This window comes from Barbus barbus (assembly GCF_936440315.1).
Source record: "Barbus barbus genome assembly, chromosome: 34".
Taxonomy (NCBI): Eukaryota; Metazoa; Chordata; class Actinopteri; order Cypriniformes; family Cyprinidae; genus Barbus; species Barbus barbus.
This window is the reverse complement of record NC_136762.1, coordinates 9,598,305-9,617,392: the sequence shown is the minus strand read 5'-3', so window position 1 is coordinate 9,617,392 and position 19,088 is coordinate 9,598,305. Positions and strand designations below refer to the sequence as shown.

Here is a 19,088-nt window from a genome sequence, read left to right as displayed (position 1 = left end):
ATTCACAATTGATTCCAATAGAGTTGCTAACATGATGTTAGCATGTTGCTAAGCTAATGTCACAAATAGTAAATCATTGATGGAAGACAGGAATAACGAGTAAAACAATCGAACTGAAAGAATATTGATTAAAACAAGCAATTTAATAGAATTTGGGAAAAAGCTAAGTATCTTAGGAGGCTGCATTTTAAAAAGATAGAAAATTTATATTCTATCCTCACATAGTTGAAAAGCTGCATTTCTTTCTTCTGTGGAACACAAAACTAGATATTTTGAAGAATATTTCAATTGTTTTGCCCATACAATATATATATATATTTTTTTTTAAACTATCTTCTTATATATAAAACTTGACATCATTTTCTTTTTTTGGGTGAACTACTACTTTAAGGCTTATGATGCCCAAGTAGGCAGCTCAGGTTTTAGAATAAAGAAAATGAGTGCTACGTAACTATTGTACACGGCAAGAACTTGTGTCTTCTGTATTTATTTGTGTTTGAAAAAGAGAGCTAGAACGCGGGAGCACACAAGTGTGTGTGTGGTGGCGTGCCCACATGTGCATGTCAAAGAAAGAGAACCACTCAGCTTGCTCAAATCTGCAGTGTTCAAACATCATAATTAAATATTATCATTTTAGTGAACAATGAAGGACATCCACTCAAACGCTTCGTCAAAGTCATTATTATAATATAAATATAATTATAGAGCAGCTCTCTAATTAAAACACACATCTTTGGCTGCAGCAGTCCGTTTATGATTGAAAGCCAATAGACAATAAGTGGGTGACACTTGCAGATGGTTGGGTTCACATAGAAGGATAGATGGTAATTAGCCCTGTCTCTTACGGGTTCCCTCCTATTCTTCAGCACAGACGCCCTCCAAACCCTCATATTAGTGGCCTTAATAACCTTTCATGAGCCGCTAATGCCTAATCAAAAAGAAGTCTTTAGGACAAGATTAGCTGTAGCATTGAACAATGGCAATGAGCGCTTAACATCCAGATAAATGAAAGTACAGCCTATATAGCAGCAAGTGTTAAATGTGAAATGAAACAGTTGCTTTCAGTTAAGAGCGTCACTGTCGCCTTTGACAATGTGTTTTCACAGCATTGAAAGAACATGCAGAAACCCTGATATGCTGCATGTATGAGACAACCTGACAATCACGATGCAAAGACAGAAGCATATGTGTGATAATATGTGGAGCTTACATCACTTATAAACAGTGTTGTGAGTAACATAGTACAATTAATGCACATCTTGTAATGAGACTTTTTGGAAAATACACAACAGTTCAAATGTCAAGGGTTTGCAATGTATTTAAAGGGAAGCCTCTTCTGCTATTTGACCATAAAAAAAGGTAATTTGAAATATTTTTACAATTTATCTATTTTATGATTCTTTGACAACAAGAAAGTTGAAAACAATAGCATTTATAAAGATCAGTTAATGCATCCTTGCTAAATAAAAGTAATAATTTGTATTTCTTTTAATTTTCTATTAATTAATTAAAAAAAACAAATAATAATAATAATAATCTCCCAAACGGGAGACGTTTCAGACAACTTCACCTCCGTGTCAGGCGCGAGTCAAACGAGCGCGGAAAAGGCGCGCTGTAGTAGCCTGTATCATTTCATATCAAACAACGAAAGAAACTACGTGCATGCAATGTCGTAGTTATGCCGTCAGTTAAGGCATGAAGTTACCAAAAAGGCGATTAAAGCTGCCTTAAATCTGTGCATGCATGCATTATGTTATTATATATACGTCACATTAAAAACATGTCTCTGAAATGGTTTTAAAAACTGTCCTGAGGCACCCTAGCACTGTCTCCCTCATCTAAAACACCCGATTCAACTCGTCCGCTCATTTAGGTTCATGTGAAGATTGTTTTAAGATCACTTAAATAAGAAATTAAGTCTAATAAATGTTAAAATTGATAACTCTCAATTATACTGCAATGCTGAATGGCTACAGTTAAATATTCAGGGGAAAAAACAATTTTAGAGAGACATCAGTAGTATTGATATCAGTGATGCAGGCTTTCAATCATAAAAAAGATGCTATTAGAGAAATATTAAATATATACTGTCTTTATGTTGTTTGTACATTGTACATTTGAAGATTGAATGATAAATTATGGCTATATAAAAGTATATTTCATGCCGGTTTCATGTTTTCGTGTGGACGGCGAATCCGTATATTTTCTGAAACGATGACGTCATCAGCCCACGTCTCGCCCCTAATCAGACACCGCTACGTCACATAACAGCGACAACAACAATGTCAGACTACGTGCCTGTGTTCATGCTGCAGAACCTACTGAGCTCATTAGTTTTATTAAAGCAAAATCTTCTGCTTTGTGTGTTAGTTTATATTCAGCGCGCAAGGTTTACGCACATGGTCCAAGTCTTCTTCTCTGTTTTTTTGTGTATCTCTGTAGCAGAATTACAGCGCCACATATTGGTCTGGCATGTGTACTACATCGTTTTCAGTCGGTTTCAGTGATTCCGTGTGGACGCAGATATTTCCTGAGACGACTCCGTGTTTACGGAATTTGAGGCAAAAAAAAAGATTGGATACAGAGAAACCCGTCTCCGTGTGGACGTAGCCTTAGACAGATTTTTGAACAATATTTGAGAGAAATAGGCCTTTTGTGTACATAGAAAAAGTCTTAGATCTTTGAGTTCAGCTCATGAAAAATGGGGGCAAAAACAAAAGTGTTGTGTTTATAATTTTGTTCAGTATATATATCTGTCCCAACATTTTTGAATGGTAGTGTAAATAAATTTTTTCATACTATAAATCAAACTAAATATCTATAATATATTTCAAACAAGTTATGCACCTGTTATCCACAGCCAAAACAAATGCGTCACAAAAAAAAAAACCTGTATATAAAAAGTTACTAATTAAACAGAAATTAAATAAATAAATAAATAAATAAAATGGCACATTTTTATTTCTACATAGGCAGCAATTCCATGCAGCACACAAGCAGCTATGTGCATGAGAGACTCTTATGTTAGCATGTTGCTAAACTAATACAATCCTCTAATAAGCACACACAATCACAGCGCAAGCCAAGTAAATTCATCATTATTCTTGTAATCAAAATAAACAATTTCTGATCAATCTTTTCAGGCTAATAATGATTAATGAATTACTTTTTAGAGTGAAATGTGACCTAAAAGAATTGCTCACCCCAAAATAATTTATTCTTCCTCGAGTTGTTTGGACCCCACTGGCATTCAAAATATCTTCTTTCTACGTTCCACAGAAGAAAGAACGTCACACAGGTTTGGGATGACAGGAGGGCGAGTCAGAATTGTTTAAATTTTAGTTTAACTATCCTCTAAGTTAATTCTGCAACATCAAACTGAGAGTCTTTTGGTCTCATCTGAGAGGCTGCATTTCACTTCCTGTAAATATTAGTTTTAGTCCCACTTATCAGCCTCTTCAGAACAAAATGAGTAAAACATCTCTCAGACAATGGTAAACATGCACCCCGCTGTGTCCCGTCGATACTGACGTTAATTGTGGTGCTGCTGAACTCTTTTTTTTTTTTTTTTTTTTTCTGAGTGGGTACCTCTCCACCCTACATTCATTCGGCAGATGTCAATATTTTTTGCGGATACCTGTGTGCTAGAGATCTAGAAAGTTCTGGCAACAAATTACCTACTCAGAAACCGCACATTAAGAAGATTAATTCACATATCTCTCTGGCGCTTTGTTCCTGAAGAGGGTCGGTGGGGCGAGGGAGGGGGAGCTTGGGGTGGAGGGTTGAGTGTTATCCTCCAGGAACAGCTTGGCAGAATCAAATCAATTTCATGGCCTCTCTATTACCGAGGACATAACGCCAATATTTAGCTTTCCACTTTTACCCATTTTTCCAGCCTGTTTGCTCTGTCAGTGGCTGTGCTCGGCTGGGCCGGACTGGCCTGGAGGAGGGACAAGGACACATCTGTTCCACCCCGGAGCCCAGGAGGAGATGCCGTCCTCACTCGTCCCCTCTCTCTCTCCCACGCTATTTCCTCTTGCTGTCCCCTCACTTCTCTGCCTCCTGAAGTCTTCTCTGTACATTTTACGAATGCGCAATTTTTATTTTACGATCGCTAATGCCTGTTTGTTCTTGCCAGCAGTCCTCTGGAGACGCTCCAGTTTGGACCGCGCATCGTTTGTTTTCTTTTCTGAATCTGTGAGTCATAGACATTAAATAATTAGACACGGTCGATCATGATTAAGTCATAATGGCCATTAAATGAGATTAGTGGGGCTGCTAACATTAAAACAGAAATGGCAATACATCTGATGAATTTGATATTGAATGTATCAGAACATCATTTAAACCCCTGATGAAAATGGATCAAAGAACAGGAACCGTGCCCTTGCTTTTCAACCACACTCAAAAAGCGCTATTAGTTGATGTAGCCATTATAAAAGACATTCAATAGAGAAATGAATTAGAAATGCGTGTGCTAAAATGAGCATCTTATGAAAAAAAGGTGGATAAAAGAAAAGAGCAATCTCGCAGACCATCTTTTCATCCGGCAAACGAGAGGTGAGTCATGCTTCTCTAGTAGAAGCCCTTGACTTGTATTACTATCAAAAGGGCCTTTCTGCAGAGCTATCAAAGGCTGCCGGGAGCTTGGGCAATGAGGCTTCCAAATGCACAAGCCCGAGTGGCATTCGCCAGCAGAGAACTCCTCCGTATTACGCTCTCCTGCTCACATCCATGGCTAATGAGGGTGCTGATGGTGAAGATGTGCCGCAGATCTGGAGTCTGCGGCTTTGGGAATTACAGGTGTGAGAATTGTGGGTCAATACCGGCTGCAGGGGTTTGGCCGCTTGTGGCGGAGAGGTGTGAATTTAGCTGTGATTATTTCGACGAGATGAGTGTGGTGGAAGCCACCGTTTACCACATTCAGTGCGGCTACAGAACAATTACACTGCTGTCGTCCAGGAGCATGAGCACTGAAACAAACGCTGATTTGAACACTGTTTAGGGACATGAACGATACCTTAAATCATGCCCACATTTGTACAAATTTTTTTTTTTTTCACAGGTTGATGTATAAAAATAACCACACAGACCAATCCTACAACTGCTTAGAAACAGAGAACACCAGCTAGAAAACCCCCAAATCCACTGTGAGCATAATATAATATGGCATTGACAACACGGCATTAAAAAAACATGTTTTCTATGCACTCTGGTGGTTGAGAAAATGTACTATGGTTCACTCATGAACAGAGGTTAAATACACAAGCAATGTTTTCATTGATCTGAGAAGCACATTAAAAGGAAAAACACTGGAATATATGAACGGCCACAGGGAGCATCACATACAAGGTGTGAAGCTGTGTCTGACTAATAGTGCATCTTATAGAGCAATTTCTGAAGGTAGAAGGCATGACCAGATTTCTCTAGTACATCCATTATCTCAGGCCTGTATAAAATAGGCCAGGAGGACTTTCTGAATAGCATCACAAAACAGCAGTATGGCTGGGTACTATACATCACAAAAGATGTCAAATCACGTGAAATCAGAAAAGGATACATAAAAGCTAAGTGGATATCTACCTTACAAGCTAGGCTAGTTATTAAAATTTTGCATACAAGAAGTCATCTTACCTGGTTTACATATTATGCTTAATCTACACAAAGCACAGCACTCTGAGCAGGAAAATGGGGGATGGAGGGGTTGGAGAAAGACGAATGTAACTGTACCCAGGGGAAGAAGCTGCGCCAGGGGAGGCAGTTCAGAGAAGATGCCGCTATACACGAGGCAATAAAACCTACAACCACTCAAAAGAGAGACATTTTTCAAAGCGGTAATGAGCAGCAAAAAAAATACATATCAGTTCTGGTGCACAGAACAAATAGAGTAAAGGAACAGGCTGACACCACTGCATAAATATAACTTGTAAGGCTTTAGCTAAGAAAATGCAAGTTACCGCTTAAGAATACAACAGGGAACGTATAGGGCAAAGTCACCGCTCTGAATGTCATATTGATGTATGTCCAGTGAGGAAACCAGCCCATTAGTTAAATACATAAATGTGTAATGCCATGTGCTCGGCAAACAGGATCTTAATTCAGGATCTAAAGTTCAACTTCAGATGAGAAAGTTAGATCAAAAGGGTGAACGACGCACGAGCGGTGAACTTTGTCACTCCGCTGAAGATCACGACATCTGGGATTTGAAAGATCCGGATCTGGTCGGCCTGCTAATGTCAGAACCTGCCGAGACATCAGCGAGACCTCATACAGCTAGAGCAAACCGGTCTGCCTCCCCCGCGGCTTCCCGGCCCCCTGGATTCAGGTCCAATCACTGCCATCAGCATGAGCACATATAATGAGACTGCAGCCCAGGGACAGGTCTACTGGCTGCCTGACGCCCTACTTTGCAGTCTGCCGCCTCCTTCATGAGGGCAATTACTGGCCAGACAAATACTATATCTCTGGTAGAGGGGCACAGGGATTAATCCAGCAGGGGCAGGCAAAGTCACCCTCTCATCAAGCCAGATTCTTTAAGAAGCTCATCTGAGGGCACTGGATGTCTCATTGAAGAGTGTGAAAGAGGGGGCTGATCTGTGGTTTGATAGGCAGAAATGGCAGGGGGCTGATGCTAATCTAATTGTGTAGTAATGTACATTTAACCATATACATTTTTTAAGGCTGTGCTGCAGATTTCTGAATTCATTAGTGCTCGTAAGGCAGCATAAGAGCAGTGCTAAAGTGCAGAGATGATCTGGCCAGAGGAATGAGAGACAGCTAGAAGTGGCCCCAGCTGACATGTCAGAAAGTGGCTATTAGCTGAAGCAGGCATGCCAAGAACTGCATCATTGCTGACAATTAGATTTTGAATTATTCTTCCATTCTTCAGATATTTTCAAAATGTAATCTAAAAGTTTTATAAAGTTTATGAAAAATGATCTAGAAAGCAAAGTTTGACTGGCGTTTCCTGCAAATAACTTTCATACTCCGAGTGAAAATTCTGCATGACTAATAATACATATATATATATTTATATTTATTTATTATGAAAAATATAAAATAAAAACTAACAAAACGTAACAAAAACATAAAATAAAAATAAAATAAAATATACAAAATAACAAAATAAAATAAACTGGAAAAAAAAAAATCACAATATATAACAACATAAAATAAGTATATAAAATAATGTATGGATAAATAAAATCATAAAAAATAAATTACATGAAATATCCTAAATAAAAACACACAATACAAAATTCAACAATAAATTAAATAGAATGCAAAATAAAATAAAATAAAACTTGCTGTGTAAAGCAGGATTTTAGACACCCAAGAAATTGAAACTAAGCAAAAGACAAAATGTAGCTTGTCACTCGACAGATTAAGTCACCGGATCTGTAAATCTACATCTGTAGTTTGATCATCTTTTGCTTTATAATCTCTTAATTAACCATGTCAAACAATGAGCTACAGGACACCAGAGTAATTGCCTGTCCACAGTGAAATCTGACCAGTTCCCTCTTCACTTAACTGTATATTAAACATCAAATACGCTGTGATTGCGCTGTCATGCGACATTTGGCAGCACCTCCCTAAAGGCAAAAGAAGCTGCTCCATTCAGAGCAGTGTCTGAGTTGTGGATCTGATACAAGCTAATAATTAAACCCGTACTGGTTAAACCGCCTCTGCAGTGCAGAGAGGGATATGACAGGGATTCAGCCTGACTGTGGGGAACAGCAGATGAGTCATCAGTGTGATTACCGCAGGCAAGGCGCATCAGACAGGCTGTCTAATCTATCGCTACGAGACGACCTCCAAAATGACCTCTGCCACCATGCACTCCATAAACACACGCAACATCTGCCCACCGCAGCCCACATCAGGATACGTTTTTAAAAAGCGTGTGTGTGTCCGGCTCAGCGGTCCCCGTTTTGAACATGTAACGTGGTGAATGTGTTTACCTCGTGCCTACTGAGTTAATAAGCAGCCTTTTCAATTAGAGCTAATTTGGGTGATGAGCTGAATGGGGTAGTGCAGCTGCAGGAGACTTCACTATTGCCTATTCATCTGCTCTCTCTCTCTCACTCACTTTTTCTCCTCTTTTTATGATCCTCTCCTCACAATGGGTCAAAGAGAAGAAATTGTGTGGGACAGGGCTCATATCATACCTTCCCTCAGCAAGTGCCACTCGCGCCTTCTTTCTGTCATCTCCCAATTTCCTCTCCTTCTCTGTCTCCCTCGCCTCCCACACAAAGAGTGTCTCTGGTCAGCCAAAGCAGCATCTATTTGTTTGTTTGCACTTCAATATCCTGCGAGCCCGGTCGTGTTATCTATACGACGGGGCCGGCAGAGGGCTGCGCCGTGGAGAATGGAGAGGGGCCCTGTGCCTGACAGCCTCCGTGTTTGCATAACTGATTGGGCCCTAATCAAAAGTGAAGCATCAATTCCAGCTCTCCCTGTTCTTCCTCCTGAGGAGAACAGAGGGATAAACGGAGGAATAAGAGCTAAAGAATGGTGTTCTAACACTCTGTTCGTTCTGACTGGGCCGAGAGGGGCGGCGACCTTGACGTTGGAACATCCTTCAGCTTTCATCAGCACCAGCCGCGTCAAATGCCAGAAATCGCGGCAGAACGGAGATGGGGAGAGATGATTCGCCGCTTGGAAAACCAAAAGCGGTCGGCGCCCAACGTGGGGCGAGATCAAATGGAGGAAATAAACAAAACGCAAAACAACAACAGGGTCGCACTGTAAAACTATCTTTTGTAAGACCACCTCTACTTGCGCTCCTCTGGAGACACCGAGCTTTAGATGCGTTTCTCGTGGATTTATAGCCTCTGAAACACCCTTCTTGGTCTCATAAAAATGAGAAGAACAATGTGTGTGCGTGTGTGTCCTGGCGAAGGGGGGAGATAACAGTGAAGGTGGCCTGATCCTGTCAGCTGTTTCTTATCTTATCTACCAGAGGACATATTAGTATGAAAATGACAATAGCAGCAACACTTGTTCAGAAACTCTGCCATAGCGCGTTTGGTTGTTTTAGCCTGTATGTCTTTAGGGCAAAGAAACACTAAATCCATCCGTTATCAAAGCTATTCCCCGAGGATGACTAGAAATGTACAAACACTGTATATCGATCATACCCACATACTGTGGCATTACATAGCTTTGTGCCATTGATAAGCAATTTATAATTCTTGTTTTCGTTAAAAATCTACACAGTAACTTGCATACATGCACAGACTCTGAGAAAACACGCGCGTCATCCCCTGCGACCTGTTACAAATCCAGTCACCTGTGCGGATTACAAGAAGTGCCTTGAAAAAAAATTACCTTCTCTCTTTTCAGCAGTCAATTTTTAACCTTTGCTGCAGCCGAGCTTATAGTAAATCCCAGGTGCTACGAGCAGTCTGGAAAAAAAGCTTTTTCACCCTATATGTTCAACATCAAGGTCATTGACAACATGTGAAATGGAAGAGCGAGGGGACCCTTTTGGAGTGGCACTGGGCAGATCATTTTACAAGAAAAGCCAGGGGATTAAATGAGCGGAGAAAAAAAAAGGCCCTTTTTGCACTAGAACTGCAGTTTAAGTCGAGCGGTTTGCAGCCTATTTTCCAGTGAGTCATATGCCAGCAAGACCTTCAGCTCTATATCCAGGGTCAATATCACTAAAAATATGCATTCGATACACTCGATTGCTTTTCAGCTAGCGTTATGAGGCTTTTGGCATGGGCGGACCTGCATGTGTTTATTCGTCCAGTTATTTTTAATGTCAGGTGGGAGTTTAGCGTTTAGATATAGGCCTACACATATAGAGGTGACTTGCTACGTTGTTAGGCTCAGAACTGTTGCAAACATGGCGCTGGGCTAAGACTTCTCGCTGAAGAGAGTGAGCCCACAATGATGTTTTAATCCCCCTAACCGGGCTTAGTCACAGCAGCTCTTCCTCAAGCGCCTGCCAATTTACACTTCCTCATTATCTAGTACTCTCATTCCCTCACCCCCACCCTGCTTCCTTTATTTATCTAAGTCGCCACTGGAATATTCCGTCTGCTCTAGACGGTTAGTTTGGGACGCCTGTACGGATTGTTTGAGGTTTATTTGTGCACTGGCATCAAAGGGGAAGACGGCTAAGTGTTCTCGATGCGACAAACAGCCACCTTTACGCTTAACAGCCATGTCAAGAGAAGAATTTCATCGCCAGCGAGGGCCTCTGAGCGAATGACAAACATGAAAAATTTATGCACATAAATAAGGTTGCAACCCCTCTTGAAGATACTCTGAATTGCACGGAGATGAGAGAGGCTACATACACATCTACATACGTACAGCTTAAGATCAATTGCATGAACACAATGGCAATTTGAAATTGTCAAGAGCTGTTTATGAAGAACAAATTAATGTGAAGTTCCTACAATTCAAGAATTATTATATTTTAGGCAGACCTGGTGTAGTGGGTGGACAAATTTGTATAGAGTTTAAGTTCAACAGTACACATATTTTTTTTTTGTACAGTATGTTTTAAACTTTTTTTAGTCCAGCTTAAACCTGCTAACCAGACTGGCTTAGACCATTGTTTTTTTTTAGTAGAGATGTAAAAACAAACACGTTTATCAGAAATGCATACGGTGCAATTAAAGTACCAGATAATCCAGTGAGAAAAACATCATACTAAAATATACTATGCACGTTTTGATTCTGTTTCGGACCATCAGGTTATCAAAGCTCAGTTCTGAGAACTGAGCCGTGAAATAATAGAGCTGCTTTGCTGCATCACATTTATCCCAGACAAAAAAGACCTGACTTTGTCGGGATGGCCTAAAACCCTGCAGAGTCAAGATTTTGGCGATCTACTGAACTGCATTGTATAGTTGAACGTATGAATTATATCTGTGATAGGAGAGAAAAAGAGATGCCCATGGGCTCGTTTGTAGCTCGCACAGATTTTAAAAGCATCTCGTGTGGCGGTGTTATCTGTAAAGCTACAAGCATGTGGATGTGGGGCTTCAGCGGGGGGTCGAACAAGGCAATGTGTGTGTCTTTGTACATCAAGATGTATAATGTTTGAGTATGTCAATGTGTATTTAAGTATAAAGCAAAACTGGCAAAGTTTTCAGCATGGGGCTGTAGCGAGAGGCTGGGATGGGTGCTGTTGGTGTTTGTGAGTTTGCCGGTCAGCAGGGAGGCCATTACCAGACAGCAGCAGGAGAGAGAAGCACCATACAGAGCTTAACAAGATGGAACTTACCAGGGAATTGGTAGCTGTAGCTTGGGGCGAAACCAGTGTATCCTCGGCCATACGTTGCTACAATGTTTGGATAACCTGAGGGGAGAGAAGAAAATGCAGGGATGTGATAAACCGCTCAGACCGCCCAGAGCTTCCCTATCATGCCAATAAATCAGCATGCCATTTAAAATACACATACAAGCGAAACGCAAGTGGAAGCGGCTCCTCTTTCACCACATAACCGCAGCCCTCCCCGCCAGGCTGCAATGTTACAGATTAGCTGGCTAGCGAACTTCAGTTTGCAGTGATGAACAGCATAAACATCACAAGACACAATCTCGCTTCATTCCCTGGGGCTCATCCCTCTTTTTCCCCTCGCTGAGGGAACGGACATGTCTGCGGCTGTCATCTCTCTCTCCCTCCCTCCTTTTTTTCTCACCTCTCCACTGTCATTGATCGATAACCCTTCTTTTATAGCCCGGGCTAATCGATCATGAAGGACACGACAGCGCGAGACAATGGCAGGCTGATAGTTGTGGCAGGACATCACGGATTAAAGTCCCTCCGCGCCGCGCAGCCTCGGCCTCCTGCGCGCTAATACCGACAGGATGGCACGAATATGATTGAGCGATTGCAGAAGTCATTCGAAAGTGGAGCGAAACGTTGCAAAAGCGCGCTAAGGCCGCAATCTGTTTTTTTCCGCATCTCGCCATCTTTGCTGAGGCAGAACTTTTTAATGATGACACTCGGGCGAGTGAGCTGGCTTCCCCTTGACTATTTTATTATCTGAAATACATCTTGTTTGGGAGCAAGCAAAAAAACATGCCATCAGCAGCGTTTACAACACTGGAACGCATCCTGCTCGTGCTGTTAAAAAAAAGTGGGATGCGACCCAACGCACATGCTCGAGTTGTCTCTCTGCCAGCATTGAGCGGTGGGCCGCCGCGTGTCCCTCTTTACCAGGCTAGAGCCCAAAAACCCATTGTTCTTATTCTGACACAATGGCTTATTACAGTGTGAGCCTAGAAACTAATTATCTGGACGGCTTTCAAACAGAAGGAAAAACGTTTTCCAACGCAAGCGAACGTATCAGCCATATTGTTGCTGCAAACGCCCGAGGGAGCGGGCCGCTATAATCACCTGAAAACTATATATATAGACTCTATTGTGCCATCCTCTTTTTTGAGGACTCTACAAAAAGTGTTATTCACCACCAGCCCTGTTTCTTCCCTCCCAAACACACCTAAAAGATTTTGCTAATAGTTATTGGCTGTGCACAGTGCGAGCTTGCACCAAATGATCGCTAGTGGCTTATCCTTGGCTCTCAGCCACAAATGTGAGTTGGTGTTGGAGAGAATAAATATACTCCACCGCAAGTTAGGCTAGACATAACTCGGATCAATTCGGTTTGACATTGCAGAGGCAGACTGGTGGGAAGTAGTCTATGTGAAGATATTGATCCTGTCAAAGTTTCTTTGGTGAGGGTCAGCGCTATAGTAGAGGGTTAAAAGAAATAACTCGCTTTTATGAAGTTTTCTGTCGTTATTGACTGGTTCTGAAAGGAGGCTTTTGTGCTGGTTGCGGTAAATGCTATGTAAACCACAGAGTCGGTTCTAAAATCAAAGACCATTCTTGAGGAAAGTTCAATTCTGAGGGAATCAGGATGAGGAGAAGGATTGGATAAAAGTATTAAGCACACTACTGCCTGAAGTATACAGAAAAATGTTGCAGAACCCATTATCCTTAAAGGTATATGGCGATTTTTCAGGATATACCAGTCTCTCTATCCTTTCTATTCCATAAAAAAACTTCCCCTTGTAAACTTGCCTACAAACTACACGCTTAAATGTTCTGCAGTAAGGTGGCCATCTTTAACTTCACTCCTTCCAAGTGCTGTATCATATGTTTGCGAAGCCTTAATATCTGGGCTCCTCCGTCTCTCTCGAGACTACAGCGGCTCTGTGTACTCTACTCTTAAGGAGGAGCAAATGCCAGATGCCTAGACTAAATATACATGACATGGGCTTTTCCTGTGACAATTAGAGAGATTACTTTAAATGTAGAGGGATGGGGCTCTGTTGACAGTAGGGGATTAACATACTGGTAGGGCCAACACCTATGGGAACAAAATGCAGAAGAGAGAAATCAGCAGTGCTTTAAGGCCTACAACTTTTCTGAATTCTGAACGAGTCTGTTTGAAAATGTGTTGTGGGATACAGTTCATACAAATATCTTTTGCTCAACAAGGCTGAATTTACTTGATAACAAATATTAGGAAATTAATAATAATGATAATAATAGGATATATAATTAATAATAATAATAATAATAATAATAATAATAATATTAGGAAATATTATTACAATTTAAAATTACGTTTCTATTTTAAAACATTTTAAAATGAGATTTATTCCTGTGATAGCAAAGCTGAATTTTCAGCAGCCATTACTCTAGTCTTCAGATTTATTTGAAATAGAAACATTATAAATGCCTATACTGTCACTTTTTATTAAATAAATGCATCCTTGCTGAAAAAAAAAAAAAAAATTCTTTCTGGACCTAAATATTTTTGAAATTATTATTTGAATATATTATTTGCTGAAGGTTTGTTCTAAGCAAATAAACAACTATGAGAACAGTCAAAGCCACACCCTCAACTTGAACCAAGAATAATGTCCCGCTGTTCACCAGTGCAGAGCCTTCACACAAAAGCTCACAATAAGGCTGTATTTATCAGAATACATGGCTAACAAAAGTTGAACAAAAACATGTTTTATGTCACTTCTGGCACAGCTAAACAGAAAAAAAATCACGTAGACATTTTTTTCCTCCACCTCCTCATCAAAATTATTCAGCTCAATTGTCAGACCTAAATGGCTCTCCTCTGCGTTTAATGCCTGGGCTAAGCCTCAACGTCGAGCAGTGGGCTCAACAAAGGGCCACACCAGCTCCAAAAGCACCAGACCGCTGTAGCTTTGACATCCTATAACAAGTGGCAAGACTGCATGTTGCAGTCACGGCCCCTCGGCGGAAGACAAGAATGAGCCAGACGACGCTAAACGCAAGGGGGAGAAAAAGAGGTACCTGAGCCTGAGGAGAAGACTCATTAAGCCATGCCGTCACCACAGCAGACACCTTCCGTCTCCCGGCAACGCTGTAAATAAAGACTGTCACTTAATCTGGCCTAGTGGCGACGGCCTCGCCCTCTTATTTGCGTTATTAATATGCATGCTAATGTGCCCATTTTATGGCTCAACAGTTTCGATTCACTGTAAAATCAATTATCCATCTGGTAAAGCTGCACTTTGCGCTGGCTGAGATGTGTATTAATTTTAGCAAACATACATGAGGCCCAGCACAATAAAGATAAATAGCTCGATTAGGTGATGTAAACACCGTTGCTCAGAGCGGGCTCTAATGAGATTTCGGCACATAAGGAATTGTGGTTCCTTAAATAATGAGCCTTGTTGATTTTTGTATGCAAATTACCAAAAGGAATATTTCTCTGTCCTGCTTTCCAATTTCATTTAGATAAGACGGTGTTGCGATCGAGTGAGTGCGACCCCCTTTAACCAGCTCTCTGCTCGCACTGTCTCTGTCTTCCTCCCTTTCTGTTTGTTCAACACTGATCTGCTTTAAACCCTAATAAGCTCATGACACCCACTTGCGGAGTAATTTCATCAACCTCGACTCGAGTCGACTTGAGCTGACATCGTGCTGTTGGCAATGTGAAGCTGAATGATATCATAGACTCCTAAAATGCTAGCGCCGGTCGTTGGCGCGAGGTCTCGACGTGTGCTCATATACGCCGAATAACTGACGAATGGACGAATTTGTCCTTCTTTGAGGTCAGTTTTTTGAAATCATAGGTTCATAACTCAACATTACTTACATTTTCCTCTTCATTTAGCAATATAATGTGGAGCCCTGCTCTGGTGAGGGTCGGTTAGGGATTTGGTGGGGCTGGAAGCAGAGCTGGCTGAATATCAATAGCATATTTCATGCGGGCCCGGCGAGGATGCTTCATCAAGTCAAATTACGGGCAGGACGACCTCTCCTGCAGCTTCACCCATTAGCTGCCATTCGCATTCTGCACCAGGCATCAAACGATTTATTTGCTTCAGTTACTTTCAGCAGACGATCAATCTCACAGTAATTATCTCTTGTCACTGGAGCTGGTTGGGGGGGTGAAGTTTGGGAGGGGGGAGATGAGAGGCGGGTATTCTTGTCTGATTCTACGTTTCCTGTCCTTTTGACACACGTCAAATCTACAGAAAAACGTCAAGACAAGCTCTTGCTGGTGTCAGGATGACAGCTCTGGTGTTTGACGGGTTCCAGCGTTCGTCTCTGTGATAGCACGCATGTGTCGTATATCCGTGAAGACTCTGAAGCGAGGCTCCCAGCAGAAATGGAGAGGAGTTTCAACTGGCATGGCAGTCGTAGAGCCGCTAGCAGAGCGTGGCGACGTTAACACGAGCGCAGTGCCAGCATCGGAGCACCGGTCCCAGTGCTCTCTCCGAGGAGCTCTTTCAATGGGCTGTTGCCTCTCCCTGTCTGCCTGTTCCAACATTATGATTTGGCATTTTGTTCTCTGAGTTTACAGTGATGCACTTGTTCCAAGCCATCAAGCCCAGCATCTATGCTTAAAGCGTGAACACACATATTTACGAGTATCATTCTGAAACGACCATTTGTCTCTGAGGTCAGCATGAGACAACATTTGCTCTAAAATCACATTCAGTGAGCAACTGGATCTAGATCCAGTGAGCACAGAATTTCCTAATAATTCACTAATAATTTTGCACTAATAAAAGTGTTTTCAGTAATAAATATTAATTTTATTTAAAATAGTGTATAATAATATGGATTCAACTTAAGACACATGCAAAATATTGTTCTTAGAAAGGTGGATTTTATTTATAAAATATTATTAAAATAGTACTAGTAATATATGTTAATATTTAAATTTTTAAACATTTGTATATAAATATATATATATATTTTTTAATTTGTTATTTAAATATAATGTATACTATATAACATATAGGAAAACATTGTGAACTTATCACTATATAGAAAAACAAACACTACATAGAAAAACATTGTGAACGTATCGCTGAATAAATAAAAGTTTTCTACATTTTCTTTACACAAAAATACACACGGACACATGGTTAGCGAACAAGACCCAATCATTAGGTATTTTTAAAATCAACATGAAATCAAATTTTGACCCCATTTACTTTCATAATAGACGTTCCTGGTCATACTTTCAATGATTCATTGGTGCACATTATTCCAAAGAATAATTTTGTCTTTGAAATCTTTTATGAAAATGTCAGAACATAACTTTACTTTTTTACCCTCTAATTTTCAACCATTCTTCTACAATCACTGGTCATATAGAGACCACAGTAAGCTACCTGTGCTGGTCTATATGTAATGCCCGCTTTTCACAATCCAATCAAATCCCATCGGCTAAAATAAAGCCCCGGTCTAAATTTTTTAAAGCTGCGTTAGACAAGTAAAATGGGCTGAATGCAGTTTCATGCTGATTTGAAATAAGCACCCCAGTCAATAATTAGATTACAGCAGTGATTGACAGTATTAACGTATGAATAATTGTAAGCAGGAAATTGAGATGACACTTACTCAGCATGCCCATTCCCAGCATAAAGGCATCCATTGTGTAGGGCAGACCTCTGGCTCTCCCTCGTGTCCCTGGAGGAAACATCACTTCCTTCGGCTGGGCCTTCTTACATTCTACCTGTGGATGGAGCATAAAAGATGTTGCTTCAGTACTAATAAGACCACTTATTGCATCAAGGTACTGTCCGACTCATAAGGATAATTTATCACTTTTTATAAAAATAAGAGAGACTAAAACAAACATTCTGTTCAGTCTGTGAAATCACAGTGTTTGTGTATCTCAGTTGGTAATATACTGCCTTAATGTCGCTGTAGTTTTTTTGAGAGAGTGCTTTTGATGTTTGCATGTTTGCGAAGGCATGCCATGCACCGTCTTTGGGCAAAAAAAAAGAATAAGTTCTTTAAAAAAAAAAGTTTATTTTTTGTTTCCTCATCATTCCCCTACTGTCTTGCCACTCCAATCTGGTCCTCATCATCGAACCATTTCTACCCAGGGCACTTCCCCCTCATCACCCCCCAACCAGCTCCCTGCCGCCTTCTACTGATAATTTTCCTGCTGTGCTGACTGACATTTCTCCCTCCTCCACAATGCACGGTTAAAAGTCTGTTCATGACAGAACACACAGAGTGGGCGTCAAGAGTGACAGACCAACTGCAAACACCGGCATCAAAATTAAGTACAGCTGCAGAATGAAGGATCCGTGGGTTTGCGTTAGTGACACGGTAAGAAATATCAATCCTAACATTGTGTACAGCGTCATGCGCACAATGTGTCAACAAAACCTCAACCACCTGAGAGATGCAGCGGCTCTTTATTTAAGCCCAATGAAAGCACAGATGACCGGGAGGGTATGTAGTGTCTGACAGACTGATTACTGGTGCATGTATACACTCCATCGTGCACACGCCGCCTAGGATAGGTATTAGGAATGGGCATTTTTGGCCATTTCTTATTTTGATCATCGATAGGTTTAAAAAACGATTAATTGAGTAATCGGGGGTGGGCGTGTGCGGGGGGAGGGGCATGGCCGTAATGGAGATAATGAAAATATCTGAAGGCTGTTATGAAAATGAATGTTAAAAATAAAAATATGACATGAAAACAAGTCTATGAAAACACATGATTAGATGTTAGATTATGATTATGATGCAGCAATGTTAATAAAAAAGAAGCATCTAAAAAAGAATAGCTGCCTGAGGTGAAGCTGACTTTATGCCAATAAACTGAAACCCGTTCTATGACACTTCCTATGATATTAATCAGATAACTTAGATACAAATCATAAACGTAACATTACAACTTGTATCTACACAAAAGGATGCATATGGCAGTGAACTTTAAGTTACGCGCTATAGCGAGAGAGAGAGAGAGAGAGAGAGAGAGAGAAAAAGAGAGAGAGAGAGAGAGAAAAAGAGAGAGAGAGAACGAGCTCCTGCCGTGATGCGCTTTAAACAGCGCACTGAAACACGATCTCAGGGTGCCGCCCAAAGTGCTGCTATAACCAATCAGATTTTTATTTTTTTCCCCCACAATCATCGTTTTCATGATCAATCATCGCTGTCACGGCAGAGTAATCGAGTACTCGATCGCTGATGCACATCCCTAGTAGGTATAGTGGTAAATGCACATGAATGGCTTATTGGGATTGACTATAAGCACTATGAGGGGCTATTGTAGGGCATAGTAGACAATCTGTCCTCACCACGTCATCCTCTATTTGTCCATTTATATTATAGACGCTTGCCTGCTCTTCTCTGGAGCTTCCGTTCGACTGGCTAACGGCAAATGCACACTACAAGTTCAGAAGTTCAGCACCCTTTCATGTTTTAATTATGTGATTTAAAATACTTGTATGAATGTTAAATGAATAGAATGATCTAAAACATGAGCTTTCAAACTGGTGGCCGGGAACAATCAAGGAGCGCTGTATCTATATGATTTTTATTATAATTTTTCTATTTATACTAAGTGTAAATAGCAATTAGATGCTATTTGCACTATGTGAAAATTATATTAAATTATCTGCACCTCAGTATGGTAGTACATTATAAAACAGTATGCAATAATAATGTATTGAGTGAAGGGCTGCACGATTCTTGCTAAAATGTGAATCACGATTTTTCTCCATGGGAATTGAGATCACGATTCTCTTACACGATTCTCATTTTTTCAACCAAAATGTATTGCACTCAAGTACAAAAAACAAAAAAA

The 19,088-nt window shown here is 40.7% G+C and overlaps 1 protein-coding gene across 17 annotated transcripts in view; it reads right to left on the bottom strand.

Moving 5' to 3' along the window:
* The window catches only part of LOC306853891 (RNA-binding protein Musashi homolog 2-like), a 274,331-nt gene that overhangs the window by 29,722 nt on the left and 225,521 nt on the right, over window positions 1-19,088 (bottom strand). For all 17 annotated transcript variants that reach the window (XR_013782779.1, XM_079391568.1, XM_079391569.1 and 14 more), the window contains exons 9-10: window positions 16,880-16,994; window positions 11,249-11,323 (exon numbers count right to left, since the gene is read on the bottom strand). Coding sequence is in view for 16 of the 17 variants with exons in the window: in XM_079391568.1 (XP_079247694.1) it covers window positions 11,249-11,323; window positions 16,880-16,994 (190 nt within the window). In the remaining variant the exon portion in view is untranslated. The remainder of the gene's footprint in view (window positions 1-11,248; window positions 11,324-16,879; window positions 16,995-19,088) is intronic.